Source organism: Asterias amurensis, chromosome 5 (assembly GCF_032118995.1).
Source record: "Asterias amurensis chromosome 5, ASM3211899v1".
Classification (NCBI taxonomy): Eukaryota; Metazoa; Echinodermata; class Asteroidea; order Forcipulatida; family Asteriidae; genus Asterias; species Asterias amurensis.
The window spans coordinates 25,526,135-25,549,403 of record NC_092652.1 but is presented as its reverse complement, the minus strand read 5'-3'; the positions used below and the strand labels follow the sequence as shown (position 1 = coordinate 25,549,403).

The 23,269-nt window shown below is 38.5% G+C and overlaps 1 protein-coding gene across 9 annotated transcripts in view; it reads left to right on the top strand.

Annotated features, from left to right (window-relative positions):
• Positions 1–23,269, top strand: part of LOC139936946 (intermembrane lipid transfer protein VPS13A-like) — an 88,524-nt gene that overhangs the window by 61,411 nt on the left and 3,844 nt on the right. For 5 of the 9 annotated variants that reach the window (XM_071931801.1, XM_071931802.1, XM_071931800.1 and 2 more), the window contains 26 exons: positions 1,446–1,569; positions 2,163–2,294; positions 2,995–3,081; positions 3,667–3,879; positions 4,391–4,486; positions 4,748–4,852; positions 5,391–5,441; positions 8,152–8,295; positions 9,018–9,149; positions 10,269–10,286; positions 11,640–11,773; positions 12,428–12,554; positions 13,027–13,146; positions 13,937–14,049; positions 14,648–14,804; positions 15,181–15,397; positions 16,317–16,492; positions 17,137–17,259; positions 17,827–17,978; positions 18,621–18,816; positions 19,343–19,418; positions 20,275–20,438; positions 20,684–20,853; positions 21,397–21,606; positions 22,248–22,371; positions 23,100–23,204. In XM_071931801.1, the coding sequence (XP_071787902.1) occupies positions 1,446–1,569; positions 2,163–2,294; positions 2,995–3,081; positions 3,667–3,879; positions 4,391–4,486; positions 4,748–4,852; positions 5,391–5,441; positions 8,152–8,295; positions 9,018–9,149; positions 10,269–10,286; positions 11,640–11,773; positions 12,428–12,554; positions 13,027–13,146; positions 13,937–14,049; positions 14,648–14,804; positions 15,181–15,397; positions 16,317–16,492; positions 17,137–17,259; positions 17,827–17,978; positions 18,621–18,816; positions 19,343–19,418; positions 20,275–20,438; positions 20,684–20,853; positions 21,397–21,606; positions 22,248–22,371; positions 23,100–23,204 (3,466 nt within the window). The remainder of the gene's footprint in view (positions 1–1,445; positions 1,570–2,162; positions 2,295–2,994; positions 3,082–3,666; positions 3,880–4,390; positions 4,487–4,747; positions 4,853–5,390; positions 5,442–8,151; positions 8,296–9,017; positions 9,150–10,268; positions 10,287–11,639; positions 11,774–12,427; positions 12,555–13,026; positions 13,147–13,936; positions 14,050–14,647; positions 14,805–15,180; positions 15,398–16,316; positions 16,493–17,136; positions 17,260–17,826; positions 17,979–18,620; positions 18,817–19,342; positions 19,419–20,274; positions 20,439–20,683; positions 20,854–21,396; positions 21,607–22,247; positions 22,372–23,099; positions 23,205–23,269) is intronic. The other 4 variants (XM_071931808.1, XM_071931803.1, XM_071931807.1 and 1 more) reach the window with 2 other exon arrangements.

The window sequence follows — 23,269 nt, the reverse complement described above, 5'->3', positions numbered from 1 at the left end:
AAAACCACGCAATTTCGAGGCAAACTTGTGTGGATCATTGTATTCTACTTTTAAAACATCTTTCCAACCATATGCATTTTATAGAAAACGGTTACAAACGCTTTTGTTTTGACCAACTCGTCCGATCCAAGGCAACGTGTTCCTTTAACAAAAATCACTCATTTTACATACATATATGTATCCATGCTAATTTCATTCAAGATTTTGTTTTCCTTTTTGGTTTTTTGTTGCCATTTTGAAATTTGAAACTAATTTTCTCCAGACAGTGTATTGTTGTTGTTAAATTGTCTTGCTCATATTGACTGAAAATTTAAGTTGTTTGTTTTAAAGAGCAGCCATGAATTTGTAAAGGTGGCCGAGCAATACTATCAAACTCTTCTTCTTCTGTTGTTGTTTTTTTTATTTTGCTAAACCATCAAACAAAATTTTAACATATCAGTTCAGTTTATTTAGCTTTTGTTTTGTTTTTAGTTTTTTACTTTGATTTTTTTTCTTGTTCACAGTGTCTGAATCAGCTGTTCACTTTATCACTTTATAATTTCGTACATAACTGTTGACGATCAAAATAACAATACCAAAGGGAGACTTTAAATGCTATAATAAAAGAAAACATTAACACTCACTCTACAATTACTTCTAAAACTATTACCATTTTCCAAATGTTTTTTTTTTTTTTTTCAAAGCTGTAGTTTTAAATACAGACGAATAACAATTGTAAAACGATGGTTTTTTCTTAATTTCTGAAGAATACTTTCAGTTCTTATTCTGCAGATCACAGAAACAAAACAAACACGGGGTGCGGTTTATTGAAATACATGTAGCCATAACATGCTCATGGGATGAGAATAACCAAACCATTAACAGCATTATGTAAAAGTAAAAACCCAAAGGTGCTGCATCGTCATGATCAAAGGAGGTCTGTGGTTGCATATGGAATAATAAACTCTCACAAAGTTACAGCATGCAAGCTTACTTTTCATATATTTGATAGAGAGGGGTGTGTGCGCACATGCAGAAACTGTGTCAGAATTCATTAATCCATGTACAGCAACAGGCACGCCTTGATATGACGACACAACCTTTTTAAACTTTTAAAAGTTTGTGCAGGCATTTTGATTAACAAAGTTTTTTTGTGGTTGCAAGCATGTAAGGTGTTCCATATGCAAAGCAATTTACAAACAAACAGTTCAAGGCAATTTTATTAAAGAAATTATATTCATGTTATAATTTTAAGATAACTTTCTTGTCTATAGTAAGACAGCTATAAAAAATATCTGTTGCACTACCAAATTTTTCCTTTAGTGAAGTTGGTTGCCTGCATATTGCCTGCAATAATTGCCCGAGCTTATAGCAAGGCTTTTTGGTCTATATAGCAAGGCTTTTTAGTCTATTTGTTTGATTTGATGACTAATATTTATATTATTGATGTTATGATTGTTGTTAAGGTACAGCCTGTGTGATGCCTCTGTGATGTGGCAGAAATTATGGGAACAACTTCAGAAGAAAGAGAGCAGTGTAACATTCAGGTGCCCCTGTAAGACTGAGGGTCACACACCGTCTTTTATCAATGTAAGTCTACAATATATTTTTATATTTGTGATGGCTCTACAAAAATGAGTCGCTTCCGCACATCCACTTTCAAGTACAGGGCTGTTGAGTGTTGGGATGGTGAATGAAAAGTTGAAATAAGTTTTTGTGATATGTTACTTCTGGCTTCTTAAGGGTCTATAGTGCGTTAAAAAACAGTGTTATTTTTTGTGTGATTTTTTTAGGGGGGGGGGGATATCGACCGAAATTTGTTTGATGACCTCCAAATCTAAAATGGTTTTTATTTCTACAGACATGATACTTAGCAGAGGTGATTCTCAATGCCCCTGGCCGCCTTGGTAGCCCTTGAAATTTTCCAGTAGAGACTTTTTAGCTGTGCCCTTCACTAAGGACAAATTTGCACTGCCCTGAAAAGAATATCTCATTAGGCCTGTTTTTGTTTTTAGTTTACTACAATATCTGATCGGATGCTGATTTGAAATGCAAATTGGTGAAGTCGTAAGTTCCGTTTATTAGGAAATTAAATGTAGATGCAGGACCCTAATTACATAGTGACTATTTTAAGGTGAGTTATTCTGATTGCGACTTGTTTTTTTTTTTGTTTTTTTTTTCAGATCGTAACGGAGCCAGACATCATGCGGTTTGTTTATGGAAACTCACTGACCGCTCCCAAGTTTACTCTACATCTCTACCCAGTGGTCATCCTACGGAACCTCATGCCAATACCCATCTCATACACCCTGGCGGTCAGTTCAATTCTTTACTCTCATGGCTTCCTCACACGAGGCAACTTTTACAGGCAACTTGGAGGCAACCAAAACAAACTGTAGTTCATGCTAGTTCTACTGGACCAATTGGGTAGCTCTTGAGTAATTTTTCAATGTTTCTTACGATCCCCAAAACATTTCAAATGAGAATGCCTTTCTTCTTGGGGATTGCCTGTAAATTGCGTTGTGTGACTCAGCTTTGTATAGGGCATGCGACCTGTGGCATCACATGTAAACTTACAAAATAGCCTCAAAGCCTGGACTTCCTACAGGCAAAATTTGAATTTGTAAACGGCTCAATTGAAGAAAACATGAAATATTATATTTTATGGATATTGCACTTTCTGATTTGTATCAACTTTTGATATGAAGAAAGAGGGCACATCTCAAAATGTGTTCAGCTGTTATTTTTATTACTAAGAATAGAATCCATGCTGTAATTATGATACAAATTTAAAATTTCCTGTTTGACCAGTGTAGTATCTTGCCTGCCACTAAGGCCCTGGAATGTACAAGGTTACTCTTTTGTAAACAAAGGTTACTTGGTCTGTAAATTGATTAACCATACCTTTTGTCATTTTTATGAGATTGTATTGAACTTGTTGACAGGCTTCCATAAGTCTTACTTGATATTTGATTAGAGATTTAGTTTGTTTGATTTGATTGAATCCCCTCACAGGGTTCCGGAGGTGAAGTCAAGGTAGAGCCCACCCAGCAGACTCAACTGTCCAATGTAGATATGGGCAAGACAATGATCATGATAGCGGTAAGTAAAGTCACACTAGACAAAGATCCCAGAAAACGTTTAAAAAAATCATTTGTGTTTCAGTAACAATTGTCCTGAAAAATACCTCTGCCTGAATTATAGTCATACTCTTCAACGACTTGATTAGTTATTAACATTATCTTTGTATTTACCATTGTTATTTCTTTTATTATTACATGTTGGTTTATTGCTAAGATAAATTTGCAGCCAAAGGGCTTAATTACAAGACATTTGAAATATATTGAGAATTACATTATTATAAGTCAGAAAATGTGAAATTAAAAAATACATAAAAAAATACATAAAAGCACACTAGAAAAGACGGACATTTGAGTAGGATTTGAAACTTTGCATGGTGGAAACACAATGTAGAAAGGTTTGCGGTAACACCATGTAATGGCTATCTCTAATGAGTTGGAGTGGTTCTGAAAAAGACAGACATTGAAAACAGTATTGAAAAGACAGTATTGAAAACATTACCAAAGATTAGAGTGCAGAAAGAACAACTGGAGCTCTATCTATTGTTGGGCATCACTTAACTTTAAAAAACAGCAAAGGATAAGTAAAGCTTGATTTATCGTTTAGCTTCTTGGTTACTCGGACACCGATTGGAGAGGAGAGATCACCCTCCGGCCAGGCCTGAAGGAGTTTTTCCAGCTTGGGTTCCGAGGAGGAGCTACCAACGAGCGTTGGTTAGAGCTGGGTGTCTTAGCCGATTACAGTGGTGGCTATCTGGAGATGACGCTGTTCTCACCATACTGGCTTATTAATAAGACTGGACTACCATTGGCTTACAAGGTATCGTAACTAGATTCAATGGTTAATTATGTTGGGCCTATGCGCCTTGTCACACGATGGCAAATTTTAAGGTAACTTGGAGGCAACCAACTCTAACGCATGCCTCAGGACCACTTTGGTAGCACACAAGTCAATTTTTGAACATTGTCTTTACAATCCACAAGAAAGATAATTTTAATATTGAAATGTGAGTGGTATTTCTTCTTGGAGATTGCCTGGAACTGGTTCAATGTATTGTTACTTCAGATGCTTGATTTCGAGCCCTCCACCCCTAATTCTAAGGTCAGGAAATCAAATCCAAATATTTTGGTGGAAAATTACTTCTTTCTCAAAAACTACATTACTTTCGAGGGAGCCATTTCTCACATTGTTTTATACTATCAATAGCTCTCCATCGATCATTAACACAAAAGTTTTTATACTAACAATTATTTTTAGTAATAACCAATAGTGTCCAGGCCTTTATGGATTCCTTTCATTTCTCTCAACTCCTCTCTGTTTATTCCAACAGGCTGGAAACGACATCATCGATCACCCAGCCGACAAGACGGAGCCTATTTTGTTCTCGTATCCAACACAAAAAGGATTCAGCCCTGGCAAGAACAAGGTAAATCAGAAACCTATAGCATTATAGACAATCCAGAAAAAAAACTTGTGTTGCGCGCTGTTTCCTTTTTAACCTGACTCCAGGGTGTCGTTGATTAAAAACAAAGGTTTTGTTTATGTTTTACTGTTATCTGTTGATTTTTAATTTTTACCCCCCTAAAATGTAAATTTGAATTGCAAGACATTTCTAAGACTGATTTTTTGTATTTTTCAACAACAAAAAAACAATCCTGTTTGGGTGTTTTTTTTTTCTCTTGGGCAGATTTCTCTCAAGGTTGGCGATTCACACTGGTCGGATAAATTCTCCCTGGATGCAGTGGGAAGCTCAGGTTTCATCGGCTGCAAGAATGACAACAAAGCAAGAGAGGTAAACAAGAAACTATTGTCTTTTACGCTTATACACCCCCCCTCTTCCGCCCTTCCCAATCCCAGTAGTTGGGATATGGTTGTATTATTCCTTGCCGTCCACCTCTATAGACGACAAAGCAAGAGAGGTAAACAAGATACAATTGTCTCTCACGTTTATATACACCCCCCTCCCCCTTCCCCATCCCAGTAGTCGAGGTATGGTTGAATCTTTCCTTCCCGTCCATCTCAAGGACTCCTGTTCAAATCAGGTCGGGGTACAGGTTGACTCCGTGGTTTCTTTCCCTGCCTTCACCTCTGTGGGATGGTTCGAATCCCATCTTAGCCTTGCAATGTGGATTGGGTTCTCAGTCTCTGCCTGAGTGTATTGGTTTTTCCCCATTGGGGTTTTGTATTCATAAGGTATCAGATTGGTTCAGTTGTTTCTTTCTCCCATTTTTACCTGTGTGGACCTCGGTTCGAATCCCACCTCAGATCAGAGCCTTGCATCTCTTACAGAATTTTTCTTCCGTTTTGAACTTAATATTCTTCACACACAGAAACCATTACAGGGCCAGGAAGCTTCAGTTGATAAGCACAAGAAATACAGCGTAAGACCAAGGCTATGTTAATTACAGTGTCTGGCACTTTGTTAACTTTGCCGAGTTGGTTTTTTAACAATGCAGATGGTTCTGGAATGTACATGTAACAAGAATGCTTTTTGGTTTGTTTATTTTTTAAGTTGACTAACTGTGCTGGTTTATTAACTTTAAAGAGATGGTTTGAAACTTTGCATGGTGAATACTTGTATGGTTTGTGGTAACACCGTTGAAATTAACTCTCTACGAGTTGTGGTGATTCTGATAAAAAGTGTTGTAACAACTCGGTGTTTCTCCTGAAAGCAATCAGAGAATTAATACTGATCAAAACGTCAACATGTTATTTGTTTGGTTCTTGCCAAAAGATAGTTTAGTGGCCTGATGTTTTGACCCTAGCAGAGTCTTTCTCGAAGGCTTTATGACAACAACACAAGAAACAGGTATAACAAAAGCAGTCAAGTGGAAACAGATGACAGAGTTGAAAGCAGACAGAGAAAGCAGGGGATGAAGAAAGAGGAGGGTAACAAATGGTGTTACCACAAACCCTACTAACTTGAAATTAACTCGTAAAGAAAAAGCGTGTTACAATTAACATAATTGACAAGATAAATCTCAGTATCATTTGTCAATGTTAACAGCAGAGTTTTGTTTCAGAAAGTTTATTTTAAGCAAACACAGTTTCGTTTTTATACAATATGCTAAAATTAATTTGTGGTTTATTAATCCTTTTTAATGCATGGTGTTTCTACATGATGTGAAATTGATTTATTAATTTGATATAATTGTGTAAACCCCACGTGGATACCCCTTCGTAGTGTGCGACAAAAATAAAGGTTTGTTTGTTGTTGTGGCATGGTGGTTTAAACTAAATCAGATCAAAGTAACAAGCGCCGTCATTCTGAGTTTTGTTTGTCCATTTTGTGAGGCACATCTTTAGATCATAGAGAAAGCCTTGCTCTACACACATATTCAGATGAAGCACCTCTATTTGATCAGGGGTGGATTTCACAAAGAGTTAGGACTAGACTTATCTCGAGTTAGGACCAGTTATTCGTCCTAACTTAGGACTATCCATGCAATTTGTATATCTCTTAGGACTAGTCCTAAGTTAGGACTAGTCCTAACTCTTTGTGAAATCAACCCCAGGGCCCAATTCTTGACACTGCTTACCACAAAGTTATGCGCTTACCATTTCTTACAACGCCTTGTAGTTTCAGACTTTCTTGTAAGCAATGACTCTCACCAATGGTGCTAAATTCAACCATGAATTGATCTTGTAGTGTTGTGATAAGCACTCCGCACTTGCTAAAAACAGAAGCTCAGTACCTAGATCTCAGACAACAGGTCAAACTTTACTAATTGTCTGGGCTTTAAAGACACTGGACACTATTGGTAATTGTCATAATCCAGTCTTCTCACTTGGTGTGTCTCAACATGTACATAAAATAACAAACGTGTGAAAATTTTAGCATGATTGGTCGTCAGAGTTGCGAGATAACTATGAAAGAAAAAAACACCCTTGTCACACGAAGTTGTGTACTTTCAGATGCTTGATTTCGAGACCTCAAGTTCTAAACTTGAGGTCTCGAAATCAAATTCGTGGAAAATTACTTCTTTCTCGAAAACTACTCCACTTCAGAGGGAGCCGTTTCTCACAATGTTTTATACTATCAACCTCTCCCCATTACTCGTTACCAAGTAAGATTTTATGCTAATAATTATTTTGACTAATTACCAATAGTGTCCACTGCCTTTAACAAGTCCAAGGTTTGTGTTCACTAAGGTGTACTGGTGGAATGTTTGTCTGATAGCAAACCGGTGGAAATGCTATCATTTCAAGCATCTTTTGGATCTTAGATTCAGGGATGTTTGTCGGCAATTACTCTCACCCCTGATTGGTAGACAAAATGGAGACTGCTACAAACAATGTTAATACATTTTTCGCTGTTTGCATTTATACTCCTGATATTGAATATCTAATGATAGGTTAACGTACCAAAAAGTGACATTGAAACTTTGCAGTTTAATCTTTTGTCAGATGGAGAACCTAAAGAATACTTCGATGTACAAGTTGGACACAAACTAATCCCTTTCATTACCAATGCTGCACATACTTTCAAAGTTAAACCAAAGTTATTATCACAGTTTGGTGACCGTTGCACACACATTTATATTTATGTTCAATATTGGCTTTTATTTATTTTCTTTTTCTTTTAACCGCATATCAGTTTTGAATCCTGTTTTTTGTTTTGTTTTTTTTTTGCCTTTTGCCTTTTTCAAGTTGCACATGTAATTCATGAATATTAGCAGATGATCTAACAGTAATTCTAATAGTATTAGTTATTGTTGCAAAGTGTCGCTTTTCAGTTTACTATGTTTGCATATTATCTGTTGTAGAGCAAGTATCAAGAGAGTTACTGTTCGTGATGTGCAATACCTAGCTACTAGATTTAGAGAACAAAAGGGAACAAAACTAATTAATTTTGATCAGCACAATTTATTTATTGATTTTGAAAATCTTAAAAAAAAAAATGTTTTACCTGCTAACCACTTGCTTACCCCTCTGAATTTTGTGGTCGGTAACTCTGCCATTAAAATCATGGTTAACTGTGTAGTTTTTAAATATCAGGCTACTAACATACAAAGCAGGAATTTAAGAAAACTAGAATAAACTTCTTGGAAATGCTGGTCATAATGCTTGAGTCTTCCGTCTCTCTCGTAGGTCGGTGTCCAGATTCAGCTGAGCAATTTCGGCATGACTAAGATCGTTGTGTTGAATCCACGATACCTGATTGTAAACCAGACAGACTTCACCATCAGATGCTCAGAAGTTGGCGGAGAGTTGTTGGAGATCCCACCAAAGGAGGTAAATCATAATAATAATATTAAGAAATATAAATGATAAACAATAATGGTATGACTACATGTATGTTTCGGAGAAAGTTCATCAGATCCTCTGAACTTTAACATTCAGACTGATCATGTTATAGAACATAGGCATCTTGATGTAGTAGTCTTAGATAAGATGTTTCATCTCATTGACATACCTGTGTAAGTGAAAATATATTTAAAGGAGACGAAAGTACCAAGACCTGGCCAGGGAACTTTGTAAGAGTACGCAGGTGAAAGTAAAAGTAGTCCCTGTAGTGATTGGAGCGTTTTGGACCATTCCCAAAGCACTGGGGAAACATCTACATAGATGAAGTAGGGACAAATGTGAGGGTAGATCTGTTGCAGAAGGCAGCACTTTTAGGAACAGTGAGGATCCTGAGAAAGACCCTTGAGATCTAAGGCTACAGGAAGTAGCCCGACTTGAGGAGTTACCGGCACAAAGGAAAATGTGATCTTTCTTTAGCATGCTGTGATAAGATGAAATAGCAATAATAATTTATACTGCACCCTTTACTTACAAATGATCAAAAGCGCACAACACATTTTAAAAAACACAGAATGGAAGAAAAAAATAAGGAACAATACTGATTATAAGTCAATTTTTCTATGATCAACCCCAAATTATGTTAACTTTACCCAGACAGTTTACCAGTGACTTGTGGTTTACTACTTGATACATGTGAATTTTTTCCACAGTGTGTTGCATTCTGGCCAACTGATAAGAAGGCCAACCCCAAGATGGTCGTCCTGACGGAAGATTCCAAAGAGCCTTCTCTTCCGTTCCTCTTCACTGACCCTCACACTACGGTCCTCAAGCTGGACTCACAGGTATCAAACCTCTTTACTTTCATTCTTCGACTCTCTGTGTCATCGTTTCTTCGTCTTTGTAAAGTTACGCCGTTCTTTGATTTCTAGAAAGGAAATTGTTTGTTACTCTGATTGTTTCTTACTAGCGTGAGTCTAGCTCTTTGGGAGTTGTTACTTTTTGTACATGTTATATGATCCGGATCCCCTATGCTTTGTAGGATATTAGCTCCCAAACCTTGAAGATTCCAAAAAGAAATATTCAAGGAATTTTAACAGTGCTCCTTCGGAAACGGACTAAAAGCATAGTTTTCCACAACTGCCTCAAGCCACCAGGTAATCTTGGTGGTCTAGTTGGTTAGACAGATTCTCTTGAATGGCACAAATCATCGGTTTGAATCCCCCTGTATTTTTTCCTATTTTTTTCTTCTTTTTTTTTATACAATTTGCTAGACACACAAGGCCTGAAGGCCACTTCAAACTGTGGGCTACAATTATTTTTGTCCAGAGGCCGTTGCCACCTACTCCTAGGGCTGAAACAGGGTTAACCCCTTTTACAGTCCATACGGATGTAAGCTTGGGTATCATCAATCCGAAGCCTGGCCGGTAGAGCAGAAAGCACTAACTCCCCAATTTTACGCAGCAAGTGTCACGACTGGGATTCGAACCCACACTCTGCTGATCGAACACCAAAGCTCGAATCCGGTGCTCTTAACCGCTCGGCCATGACACATGCCTGTGGATTTTGTTCACAGGACCTTGGGAAAAGTATTGAGAATACAGTATTATGTAACTACTCTTAATCACTACTCTTTAATTTTGAAAGTTATGAAATATTTTCCTAATGAACTTAGTAATCAGATATTCAAAAAGTAAATTTCTGAAGTTAAAAAGTGCAAAGTCATTAGCTCAGTATTGTTTCAAATATGTGCTCAAGAGTTTTAATGAATAAACTGTGCAAGTCTAAAGCATATTTCCAGCATTCGGGGGAACCTGCATTGCCTTGACGCGTGACAGAATCAAAATAGCACGATGTAACATTGGAATGCTCTCAAGACTTTCAAAGCCCTATTGCACTATCCGTCTTAAGGTGTTACCTTTTTCAAGCAGTTCCATTCTCTTTTGTTTTTGTGTTAATTACAGCAAGTAAAAGATGTGAAGGTAATCTTCTTTGCATACAATTGCCCATTACACCATTGTAAACAAAGCAGAAAAATAAGAATAAACATCTCCACTATTTCTCCACTATTTCATATAGTGTCAATGACACAAAATAGTAAGCTTAAATTCATATTTCTTAGCTGGTCTACTTTCATGTTCATAGCTTAAAAGGTAAAACACATCAGCAGCTTCATTCAGAATCCATTATGAGCAAAATTTGTCATCATGTTTTGACCGACATTGAATTGTTTGTCAATGCTGGGTCCCATTTTATGGCTTAGCTTACCACAGATTTCTGCACTGACAGCCCTGGGTTGGATTTCACAAAGAGTTAGGACTAGTCTTATCTAGAGTTAGGACCAGTTACTCGTCCTAACTTAGGACTGTCAATGCAATGTGTGTGTCTCCTAGGACTAGTCCTAAAGTTAGGACTAGTCCTAACTCTTTGTGAAATCGTTCCCTGTATCAAGCGTGTGATTCCATGTGCCATAAGCAAAGAATTCGGCAGTAATCAGAGCCGTGATATTAAAACTCATTCGCTCATCTGTTGCTCCTTGCTACCATGATAGACTTCGAAAGTTTTAAATCGTTTTTTGCTGATTTCTTGATTATTGTACTGAACTTGCTGTTTACTGCCTACAAAAGTTCCATGCTTTATAACATTCTGCTTAGGTGAGGTTTGGTTAGCACCATGTGTACATGTAAATCTCTTTTGAGTAGTGCTTGGTTCTGAGAAGAACCAGTGGTTGACAACTCAACATTTTGATCAGTGTGCTCTGATCATCTTCAGAAGATGATGTTCACTCCACCCAATTATCCACCAACTCTTCATTTCCCCCAAAAAATTATTTGTTAATGTCACATTATCTGATTCCTTGTGCTGTTAGTATCTGGACTTGATCATCGTTTTATTTTTTGCGAATCTTCTTTTTGACGTTGAACTTTCAGACAATTTGATTTCAGACCAGCAGAACCAGTTAGCTTGTCATTTTTCACTACTCCATCAGCTATTTTACTGGTCCATATTTCTAATGAAACAGATATTTTCAACACTAAAGAAAAACACCATTAAAGGTTTGGACTCTCAAGCCCTGGGGAAAATTAGCAAGAAAATTAGGTGGCCAGCTTGCGGGTCAACCATGGGTTTGCGTTGTTAAGTCATTCATTTTCACACATAAGCATTAGAAGGTTAGCATGCCTTTTCATTTGCTTATGGTTAGCAGTGCTAAGAAAGGGTAAATAAGCAGTAAGCATAAAATCAGCCATTGAGCAGTGCTTTAAAATTGGGTCCTGACGGACACAAAATAATTTATTTCAGAGATTTCAAGACGTAACTTGTCACTATCTTTGTAGGTGGGTGGTATCATCGTGGAGACATCCGTCACAGAGACAGCGACTGTAGTGAGTTTTGACTCCTTCAGTAAGGGCAACTTCACTGTACAGTTGATAAACCACACAGACAATATGCCAGTCAAATACCACCAGGCGTAAGTTGGATTTTCAAAATGATTTTGTATTACTTTTTTTCTTTGCAATTTAGACCCAAACAAGGCTAAAGTCCCTCTTGGTAAGGGGCTACCTTGCCTAGCCCAGAAACAAGGTAGAACCTCTTCACTGGACTACTGCAAAAGATTGACTACTCCATAAACAATGTATTGATTATATATTGGCCTTATGCCTAGGGACAATTCCACTCTAAAGCCCAGTTCATATGATACTGAATTTGACATCACAGCTCTGTTTTCACTTTGAATACATCGGAAAAGTTGCCCAGAACTCCATTTTTTCGAATTGTTCGTTGCGATTCTGTGATGTCGAAATTTGGATCGCATTTGCAGGAAGTATAAACTGGGCTTTAAGTTTAGCCAGTTCATACTTGCCTTTTATTTTTTTTTGCCTGTACATTAGGTTTATCTCGATTCAGAAACGCAATGCATTGTGGGAAGGAATATGGGGCAGTTTCTACGACTCGCGCACGCAACGCTTATACCTTTGTGTGGGTTCAACAGCGCCCTCTCTTGATATTTTGCTATTTGCGATAAACTTATGTACAAGTCCTCTGTATAAATATTTTTGTCCTTTCTCAGTTGTGTTCTCAGTAAATAAAAAATAAAAAAATTACAATACATACCCTTTTTCAGTCATGTGAAAGAGGAACGATCACTGGAACCAGGAGAAGCTATCCTCTACACTTGGCAGGACCCAACACAGTTACGACAACTGGTGTGGAGCGCTGGGGAAAAAGAACAGAGGAATGATCTCATCAAGGTACAGTCTGATTGCCCAAATCTCCTAAACTTTCAAATAAATTTTCCCCTTCTAGGAATTCTGTCATGGGATTTGGTATTTGCAGGATAGAGATAGTCAGGTCATGTTTAGGGTAGGCAGTTCAACAGGCTTCTTTGGGAGAGTGCCGGAAAAGTGTAAGAAAAAACTTTTTTTGAAACGTACAAACTCACGACTTGGACTTGCATGTACTTTGCACGTGTGTTTACTCTACGCATCAAGGCAAAGTCTGCCTCGATTGACGTCACAAAAGGGGTAGGCGGAGTCGACCCCCCAAACAACTTTATCTATTTTTTAAACATATAAATCGTTACAAACAATTACTAAAACAAATTGTTTTAATGTTACTAAACATGTACTGTTTTGTTTGAACAAATAAAAATTCTATTTCCAGGTGACTTTAAGTAAGATCAATAGTTGTTTTAAATTTTTGATTAATCTCTTTTCTACACAGGATGGTATCGGAGAGTTCAGATTTGACGGTCATCCAGTCTACTGGGTGTCATTCTTGGATGGAACTCAGAGGATGCTTTGCTTCACTGATGACCTGGCTGTAGCTACCAACGCACAACAGGTAAAACAAAACTTGGGTGGCATGGTTGGCTTGTGCGTAAAGCGCTTGTTCACCAAGGTGACCCCGGTTCGGTTCCTGGCCAGGGCCATATGTGAGTTGAGTTGTGCGTTGGTTTTCTGCTGTGCCACAAGGGTTTTCCAGACCATCCAGTTTTCCTCCCCCGTGAAAAATCAAACACTTTTGATCTTTGGCTGTGCTCCTTGGTCATAATGGGTTGATGTGGCTGGTAGCCAAAGGCGCCCTTGCATGCCTGCTTCTCGAACACGTTGTAGCTGTGTTCTTCGCAATTCAGCTCAAAGCTGCGATGATTAGGGATGATTAGCCCCCAAATTATTATTTTTATTATTATTTAAATCGTCATTCATTGTTTCTAATATTTTGTGCTACTAAACATGATCATGTAACTCCTTTTCTAAAACAGTTACATTGGCTCCTGTAGAAAGAGCGCATTCAATTTAAAATATTGGTGCATGTGTGTAAATGCTTAAATGGACTTGCATGGACTTGATTTTCCCAAGTCAAACTCAAGATCAATAGTCATCTTTCTATTTTGTATTTCCGCTCCTTTTATAGCCTTTCCCATTTGTAAGTCATTGCCTTGAGTGGCTTGTTGTTTATGGCCTTATGATTGACAACTTGCCATAAAAAATAAAAAGTACAGATAGTATTTTAAAATGTAATTGATCTAATAAGTGTGTCAGTATAAACAAACAAAATCTGTGGAATCCATTGATGTATGAAACCTGTTGAACCCTCCTAAGTTAGATTTTTTTCTTGTGATGTTTTCCAGGCAGCTGAGTTGGAACAGTCGGATCTAGAACTGATCTTATCTCTACCAGGACTTGGTCTCTCTCTTGTCAATAACCTGACTAGAACTGAAGTGGCTTACATTGGCATTATCAGGTATAGTACCCTGTCACGTTCACTCGCTTGGAACCCACCTGTCTTATGAAAGACCCCTAGGATGAGAAGTGTTGTCCAGAAGTGCCGGCTGATGGCGTTTTCGCCGGCCACTCGGTCCTTTGCTGCTGGCTACTTTTTTCTTTTCTTTGATGCCCCCTCCAAATTTCCCCGAGCTAAAGGTAAACCCTTTTTTACCATAAAAATCGGTGTCTATTTCTGCATCACACTGTACTATTTTTTTACATACAATGCATTGGGAGGCATAAACTTACCCCCATCCATCCAATTGGAAGAAATTTCATGTGTCCAACAGTCCTTCCCAACTGATATGGAAAACATAAAAAAAAAGATTTTATGTGTTAAGCCAGAAATTCCTCAGATCGTACCACATAGCATCTAGAATCAAAGAGAAATTCCGATGCCCTTGGGCAGTTCTGGAGTCAATGTAACAAAAAATGTGATGATTTAAAGAAAGAGAGCATCTAGAAATCAACAGAATGTTATGAAAGCCAGTAAGCCTGATGCCCAACTATATAGAACAATCCGCCTAGCCTGAAATATCTTTGATTGTTTGTTTGTTTCTTCTTCTGTGTGGTAGCTCTGGAATCATCTGGCAGAACAAGGTCCGTCGTCGATGGCGTGATCTAAATGGGAAGCAGATGAAACTTCTTGAGGATGGGTACCAGAAGGCTCAGGTGGACCTCTCTGATAAAGATGCTCCGCCAAAAGTCACCAAGCTGGAGAGAGATTTTGAGGTACTATAACAAGCTCTTAATAAAACATCTGTGAACAAAACAAAAAGAAAAACAAGGCCGGACGGCCACCTCACGGTGCTGGCTACACTTAACAGATTTGGGCTGTCGATCAAATCCAACTGTCACCTGGGGCATTTTGCCCCCTTTCTCAGTCTGTAAGGATGTAGGCATGATTACCATCCACTAGGAGCCTGGCTGGTAGCGTAGAATGTACTACTTTCCCTGGTGTCATGACCAGGATTCAAACCCACACTCTGCTGCTGACAACACCAAAGCTTTACAAAACTGAGGTCTAGTATATTCACTGAGTACTGGGTGGAAGTCAAGTGATGTATTGAATTGAATTATACTTAAATAAATCTTCTCCGTTTCTCAGGTTGACTTCCGTTCGATGAGCATGTTGACACCCCAGCGTCGTTCCATCCGGCGTACCTATCACGCTGGTGTATGGGCGCAGATACGCACAGCGAAACACCAGCTGCAGATTCATCTGATGGTTCATAGGATCCAGATTGATAACCAAATGCCTGCGGCTATCTTCCCAACGGTACTAGCTCCGATACCTCCCCCTAAGAGTGTGTCTGCAGAGAGTGGTAGGTTCACATCCTCATTTTCTTTCTCTCTGTATTATCGATTTGATTATATGTCCAATAGCATAATTACGGTCAATAACAGGATGCAACTAAAGTGAGAAGAAATTATAGAAACTGATAATCCACATGGACTCCGGTCTGAGGTGGGGTTCGAACCAGGGTCCGGAGTGGTGAAAGGCAGGGACATAACTACTGTAACTGGAAAGTAATGAGCAGAGAAGGTCTGGTGTTGTTTTTCCCCGATATCAATCATGACATTTTAAAATTTCTTACAATAAGAGATTTCTTTTTGCTGAGAAAAATTGTTATCAGGGTCAGGGATTGTCATAAAAGACAGGCGTATTACATGTATATCCAAACCTCAAATTCAAACTCTCACTCTTCTGATTAGAAACACCACGCCCCAATTTCACGGAGCTGCTTTTGCAGAAAATATTGCTCAACAGATTTATACTAAGCAAAAATAAGCAGAATACCAGTCACAGATTGTGCAAGTGAGATCGGCTTTAGGCTGGTAACCCTATGCTGCTTAGCAGGAATGTTTGTGCTTAGCTACATATGTGCTTAAGCAGGTTTTTATTATTATTTTTTAATGCAAGTTGCCAGACACTCAGGGTTGAAGGCCACTTCAAGGTGTGGGCTACAATTATTTTTTTCCAGAGGCCGTTGCCACCTACTCCTAGGGCTGAAACAGGGTTACCCCTTTTACAGTCCATACGGATGTAGGCTTGGGTATCATCAGTCCGAAGCCTGGCCGGTAGAGCAGAAAGCACTACCTCCCCAAGTTGTATGAAAGTGATCCCAGAGCATAACAATTATTCTCAACTATAGCATGAAAGTAACAAAAGCATAAAAACTTCTTCAGAAAAAAAATGTAGAAATATCAAATATTTCAAGTCGTTGTTCTTGTTTCCCACAGCTCCCAAGCCAATGATCGAGTTCAGCTTAATGATGAGATATTCTGAACACAGTAAAGTCAATCAGATTAAATATCTACGCCTTCTGATTCAAGAAATGGCCGCTAAGGTGGATATCGGATTTATCATCAATCTGGCGGGACTCTTTGCTTCTGGGGCTGAAGCTACTGGCATGGAGGTTTGTTCAAATTTAAACCTCTGTCTTTGTTTTCTTTGTAAAATGTTACAACGGAATTTGTTCCTTCCTTGATGCGTCTTCCTTTTAGAAATCAGTCAAAGTGTTGAATGTTTTTGTCTGTTGTCTGTGTAAAAGTGTACTCTAGGTGTTTGGATTAACTTTGTCATGCAATGATGGCTTACTTTAACAAGGGAATAAAATAGTTGTGACAAGGTATTGAACAGCTGTCTAAAACCGGCAAGGTCGTGGCTGTACGATAAAGACCGAGCCTTTGGCTTAGTTCTTTACCATACAGCAACGACCCTGCAAGGTTTTAGAGGACTGCTAAAGACAGAGTCACGGTTCTTATTAAAAACATCCAAAAACAATACACAATTTAGAACAAATCTGGCAGTTTAGCCTCAGCTCACCTCACTCTGAGTTGAATTTACTTCAATATTGAGCTATAATGTTTTTCTTCGTATTTATACATTGATTTTTTTACTGTTTTGTGTATGTTCTCATGGCCCCTTGAAAAAAAACATTTTGGTTGAATGGTCTCAACGTAATTAAATAAAATGAAAAAAGTATTTTTTATTTAATTTTTTTCCCAAAACCAATGAACACATTTACACTTACACTTGCATTTATTTTCTACCATGTAGTTGAAGTGGATGGAAGATGACTTGAAGGTATGTACCACCACCTACAAGGAGAGTGAAGCAGTTAAAGTAGCTCTAGCTGGAGACGTTAACTTCTTTGATAACTTCCATCTCTCACCCCTCAAGGTAGGTCAAATGTTTGCTCCAGTCAAACTCAAACATACTTTTTCTCTCTCTAGTAGACGGAGACATTTACCCTCAAATTATACTGTTGTATGTTACCTCTTCCACCACAGCCCCTCTTTCCAGTGCTGCTGCTTTAAGTTCGGTGGTACCACAACCTGACCTTTCTTGAATGTAGTCTGCCCAAGCTTTGGTCGGCTCACAGAATTATGGCATCCCACTGGCATCCCAATCCACAACGGCTACTGCCTTATGGCCTTGGCAAACAACATGGCCAACCCATCGCTGTCTTACTTTTTCTCTTTCAAATATTCTAAAGTTGCTCGTGTAAAAAGTGGGCAACTTTTGGGCTAGTCAACTGGTTGGGCTAAATGGTTGAGTGTTATGATGCATATTCAACATTTTGATGGAATTTCTGATTTCAGTAGCAAAAATATGGGGTGTCATTACCAGAAATATAAATTTTATCATATCAGGCCTCTGAAGAAGGTCCGGTTTGGATCGAAAGCTAAGGCCATCTACCCTATTTATTATAAAAATTATCACAACTGATATGTTTTATCTATACAGACTCATGTAAGCTTCTCTCTGTCCGACACCGGTGGTGAAGATAGTGATTTGAGTAAAGTCCCGCAGAAGGCATCAGTGCAACAGAACGCTGTCAGATTGATCCTACAGAGTGTTGGGGTCACTCTTACCAACGTTGATGACGTCGTCTTCAAGTAAGAAACTTTCAAATAAAGAGGAGCTCCAGGTTCAAATTTAGTTTTGTGATCCACTAATTTTCTGATCAATAGAGTCCTTATGAAAATTGAAGAAATTACATCTCTAACCTCAATTAAAGGCAGTTGACACTATTGGTAATTATTCAAAATAATTATTAGCATAAAACCTCACTTGGTAGCGAGTAATGGGGAGAGGTTGATAGTATAAAACATTGTGAGAAACGGCTCCCTCTGAAGTGACGTAGTTTTCGAGAAAGAAGTAATTTTCATTGAATTTGATTTTGAGACTTCAGATTTAGAATTTGAGGTCTCGAAATCAAGCATCTGAAAGCACACAACTTCGTGTGACAAGGGTGTTTTTTTCTTTCATTATTATCTTGCAACTTCGACGTCCAATTGAGTTCAAATTTTCACAGGTTTGTTATTTTATGCATATGTTGAGATACACCAAGTGAGAAGACTGGTCTTTGACAATTACCAATAGTGTCCACTCCCTTTAAAGAAACTGACTTGGTGAGTTTTAAAAAAGTTGTGATTTAAAATGTACCCAGTCAGTTTCCCTTGTGGATAGTTATATGATATTTGTATTTAGAAAATCATGCTTTTAATATCAACTATTTTTTTTCTTCTCCTGTTTAGGCTTGGCTTCTTTGAGCGAGAGCATCAATTCTATTCACAGCAACAGATCACATCTGAGATTATTTATCACTACACCAATCAGGCCATTAAGCAGCTGTATGTACTGGTACTCGGTTTGGATGTCATCGGTAACCCATTCGGCTTTGTGCGTGGTGTGCAGACTGGCGTGGTAGATTTCTTCTACGAGCCGTACCAGGTAAAAACAGTCGTTACTTTTTGGGACACTAGGTGGCAGCAGACTTACCAGGTAAATCCATTGTTCTTGGAAATGTGCGCAGGCTCAGAACTTTGTAGACAATAGAAAATTACCTGGTAAGTCTGCTGCCGTCTTGCGTTCAAAAGTCTGCCACTACTGCATCCTGTTTATACTGAACATTATGATTTGTAGTTTTTGCCATGTTTGCAGCCAGAAATGCAGTTGGTACTTGCTGTCACCTCGCTGGGCGTGGATTAATTTGACATTCTTGATGAACAAACAATGACAGTTAACAAGTCGACACTGTATTCAGCTGAAACAGTCACACTTTGCCCATAACTCAGCATTACAATGGCAACAAAAGAAATGACCCTACCCTTTACATAGTACTACATGTTAAAATGTCAATAGCTGAAAATCATTACCATTTGGCGCAGAACACTGCTTTGAAGAGCTGAGATTTTTGCCTCTCAACAGAATATGCTGGTATGACGTTTTTTAATTGACTATTTGACATTCTGTCTAGGGGATTGTCCAAGGACCAGAGGAGTTTGCTGAAGGTGTTGCCCTGGGCATGAGGAGCTTGTTTGGACATGCAGTCGGTAAGAACAAATTCATCAAAATAATCAAAGTGTAGTGGATAGTTTAAAGACACTGGACACTATTTGTAATTGTCAAAGACCAGTCTTCTCACTTGGTGTATCTCAACATATGTATAAAATAACAAACCTGTGAAAATTTGAGCTCAATCGGTCATCAAAGTTGCGAGATAACAATGGAAGAAAAAACACCCTTGTCACACAAAGTTGTGTGCGTTCAGATGCTTGATTTGGAGACCTCAAATTCTAAGTCTAAGGTCTCGAAATCAAATTTGATGAAAATTACTTCTTTCTCGAAAACTACTCCACTTCAGAGGGAGCCGTTTCTCACACTGTTTTATACTACCAACCTCTCCCCATTACTTGTTACCAAGTAAGGTTTTATGCCAATAAATATTTTGAGTAATTACCAGTAGTGTCCACTGCCCTTAAGTTCATTTCGGCTGTTTCTATAGATAAATTACTAAAACGATTGTTCAAAATAAACAGTACTCCTCATTTTTGTGACAATGATTCTTAACAACTTCTGGCCAGTATGCAAAAAAATATCAATGCCAGGCCCACCCACAAAATAATTTTTTAATACTTTTTGGAGCATCTCGAGTCGTCATTTTCCTTTGCCACAATGAGTCTGACACATCTGTGATGACAGTTTTTTTGTTTTTACTTTGTCTTGGCCTGGAAAATGTTAAATGTATGTCTGCACTAATGTCTGAAGATTTAAAATAAATAAAGAAACCCTGACTTGACAAAGGAAATGCGACAAAAATTCTCATAATTAGCTTATAGATACGTTATTGAAAAAGGTTCTAAAGAAGAACTAGTTATTATTATCATTTTAATGATTATCTTGTGACAGGTGGAGCAGCAGGCGCTGTGTCTCGTATCACCGGTACCCTAGGAAAAGGACTAGCAGCTCTGACAATGGATGAAGAGTACAAGAGGAAGAGGCAACAAGCAATCAATCAGAAACCAGCAACCTTCCAAGAAGGTCTAGCAAGGGGTGGAAAGGGACTCGTTATGGTAGGTATCTACAACCTCATTCCCAGTGGTGTATGATCTCGCCCAGAATGCCTTGCTTGATCATACATGTCATAAACCCCTGGAAGTGTGACTTTGAAATATCAAAATGTATTTCATAATTATAATTTGTTAGCCCCGTGGTTGACCCACTGTTTGTGTCACAGCCACCCCCCCTTTTAGTTTCTATATTTGAAAAATTTACAATTTGAAGTTTTGTTAATTTATTTTGTTGGCTTTGATTTCAGGGTTTTGTGGATGGAGTAACAGGCGTGGTGAAGAATCCCTTCCAAGGAGCCAAGAAAGAAGGTGCCAAGGGTTTCTTTAAGGGTGTGGGGAAGGGGCTCGCTGGTGTCGTTGCTAAACCTACTGGTGGTGTCATTGACTTTGCTAGCAGTACGTTTGAAGGCATTCGCAGGTTAGTAATACTTTATGTGTTGTGGCGTGTCGTCAGCGGCTGCATGTTGTGCCGGAGTGATTAAGTGCACCATACTCATGCTCTGGTGTTTTTGATCGGCAGAGTGTGGTTTCAAGTCCCAGTCTTGGCATTTACTTCAGCATTTGCGACCGGACACCAACTCTCTGAAATCTGATAAATGATTCATGCATGAAACGTTTCCCAGATTCAAATGTTTATCGTTGAATAATTGTCCAAACCATATTACTTCAAAGGGAATTCTTTCTTGAAACAGTTCATACTATCAACAGCTTTCAGTGTTTCTTACCAAGTAATTTTTTATGGTCATTAATGTTGGGGATTTTTACCAATCAATGACACTACCTTTCATAAAAGAACTCCAAATCTTCAGCATTTCTCTGTACTAACCTCCATTCCTTACCATAACTAGGGCGACAGACATGAGTGAGGACATAGCTAGCTCGTCGGACCCTATGAGAAGTACGAAGCTGAAGGCTTGAATCTATTTCATCTTAACTAACCTCCATTCTTTACCATCACTAGGGTGACAGACATGAGTGAGGACATAGCTCGTCTACGTCTTCCTCGATTCCTCCATCTTGATGGCATCGTCAGACCCTATGAGAAGTACGAAGCTGAAGGCTTGAATCTATTCCATCTTATCGACAAGGGCAAGTACGCCCTGACGGAGGACTATGTCGCTCATATGATGCTCACGGCAGATAAGAAACATTATCTGGTAGCCACCGACAGGTAATATTAATCCCCTTTTATCTCATTGTACCCCATCACTCGGACAAGTTCATTGACGAATCACTAAAGAATTGATTCATTTTTAACTTGCACTTTTTGTTTCTAAATGCTTGAACAAAACTTCTCCTATTAATTTTGGTTTTACCCATATACACCGATGTGTGTTAGTACTGTATAATCAGTACTTTCCAGAGTTCTGTGAACAAAATCACAGGCATATTACTCGAGTGGGGTTCGAACCCACAACCTTTGTCATTCTAGAGCAGTGTCATACCAACTAGACCACCGAGATTGCCCGGTAGCTAGAGGCAGTTCAAATCCTATCTACTCCTCGATTTCTTTCCATATTACACTCATCCACCTTTTCTTCGGTCCACACTTGACACCACTCACTTGAATGTTTGCTGTGCGAGCAAATGTTTGGGTCAAAAAGCATTCAGTGTAGCTTGACCAATGATTTGGAATAATGTTTCTGCTAAGAAGGATTTGAAAATAATATCCCAATCCCTCAAGAGTTATATCGCTACTAAAAAGAGATTACCAAAACCTCACCTGATGATCTTTGTTTGAAAGCTACAGTTCCATTGAGGTATTGTGCTATATTATCTAGAAATTTGAACCCCTATCTTGTCTTGTTGTAGGCGTCTCATCCTATCCAGCAAGGGAGAGGTGTTGGGTCATTGGAACGTTGACTTCCAGTATCCCTACAAAGACCTTAAAGAAGCACCAACTCTGACTGAGAAGGGTCTACAAATCATGTCTAAGGTAAATGGTGTTTGAAGCTTTGCTCGTCTTCAGGAGAATGTGACTTCATTCTCATTCTCCTGGAGACGAGCAGAGCATACTGTTTGAAACATCAAGACCAAACCGGCTCTTTTCAGAGCCACCACTCATTCAAAAGAGTTTTTACTCATGGTTGTACCAGCAAGTTTACTATTCATATTTATATTTATAGTTACTCTTATGTCTAAGGTAAATCAAACACAAACATAGTTTTTCAATTAGGCAAAGCCGAGTGAAATGGAAAAGCCAATATTTCATTGAGATGTATTCTGCAACAATGCTAGAGTAAATGCATTCAATATTCGCTTTATATAAATTCACACATAGATCTGTGTTATTCAAGTCTTATTTGACAATGCACACTAAAATGGTCTCAGAAACTCTTCCACCCTACATTCTGAAAATTGTATTTTCAAAACCACCGTGACACCGCATCCTTGCCTCATTTGGACAATTGGGTGGGGAACGATTATTTAGGAAACGAAGCTGTGAAGCATCTTATAATTATCCATATAGGACTCCTACATTAATAGATGGTGTGTATAGGCAAGAACCTGTGTGTACAAATACAAGTTAGGTATTTTTTTCTATATGAAAGCTTACTCGTTATAAAGATTGTAATGGTAGTAAACCTCCTGCAGTCTGTGAACAGTTGATTACCAATGAATTACTCACCTTGACGTGATATTGTTGTTGTTTTTATTTTGTAGGAGGACGCTGAGAAAGGGAAGAAGAAAGGGTTTGGTCTTGGTCTTCTGAAAGGGAAGTCAGGACATGGCAAGATGGTCCAGGTCACCAACAGGAAAGAAGCTGAGGTAAGGGCAATTTGATTTCCAGACTTGCTATTGTCCGGATATTCACGATTTCCATATTTTTAATT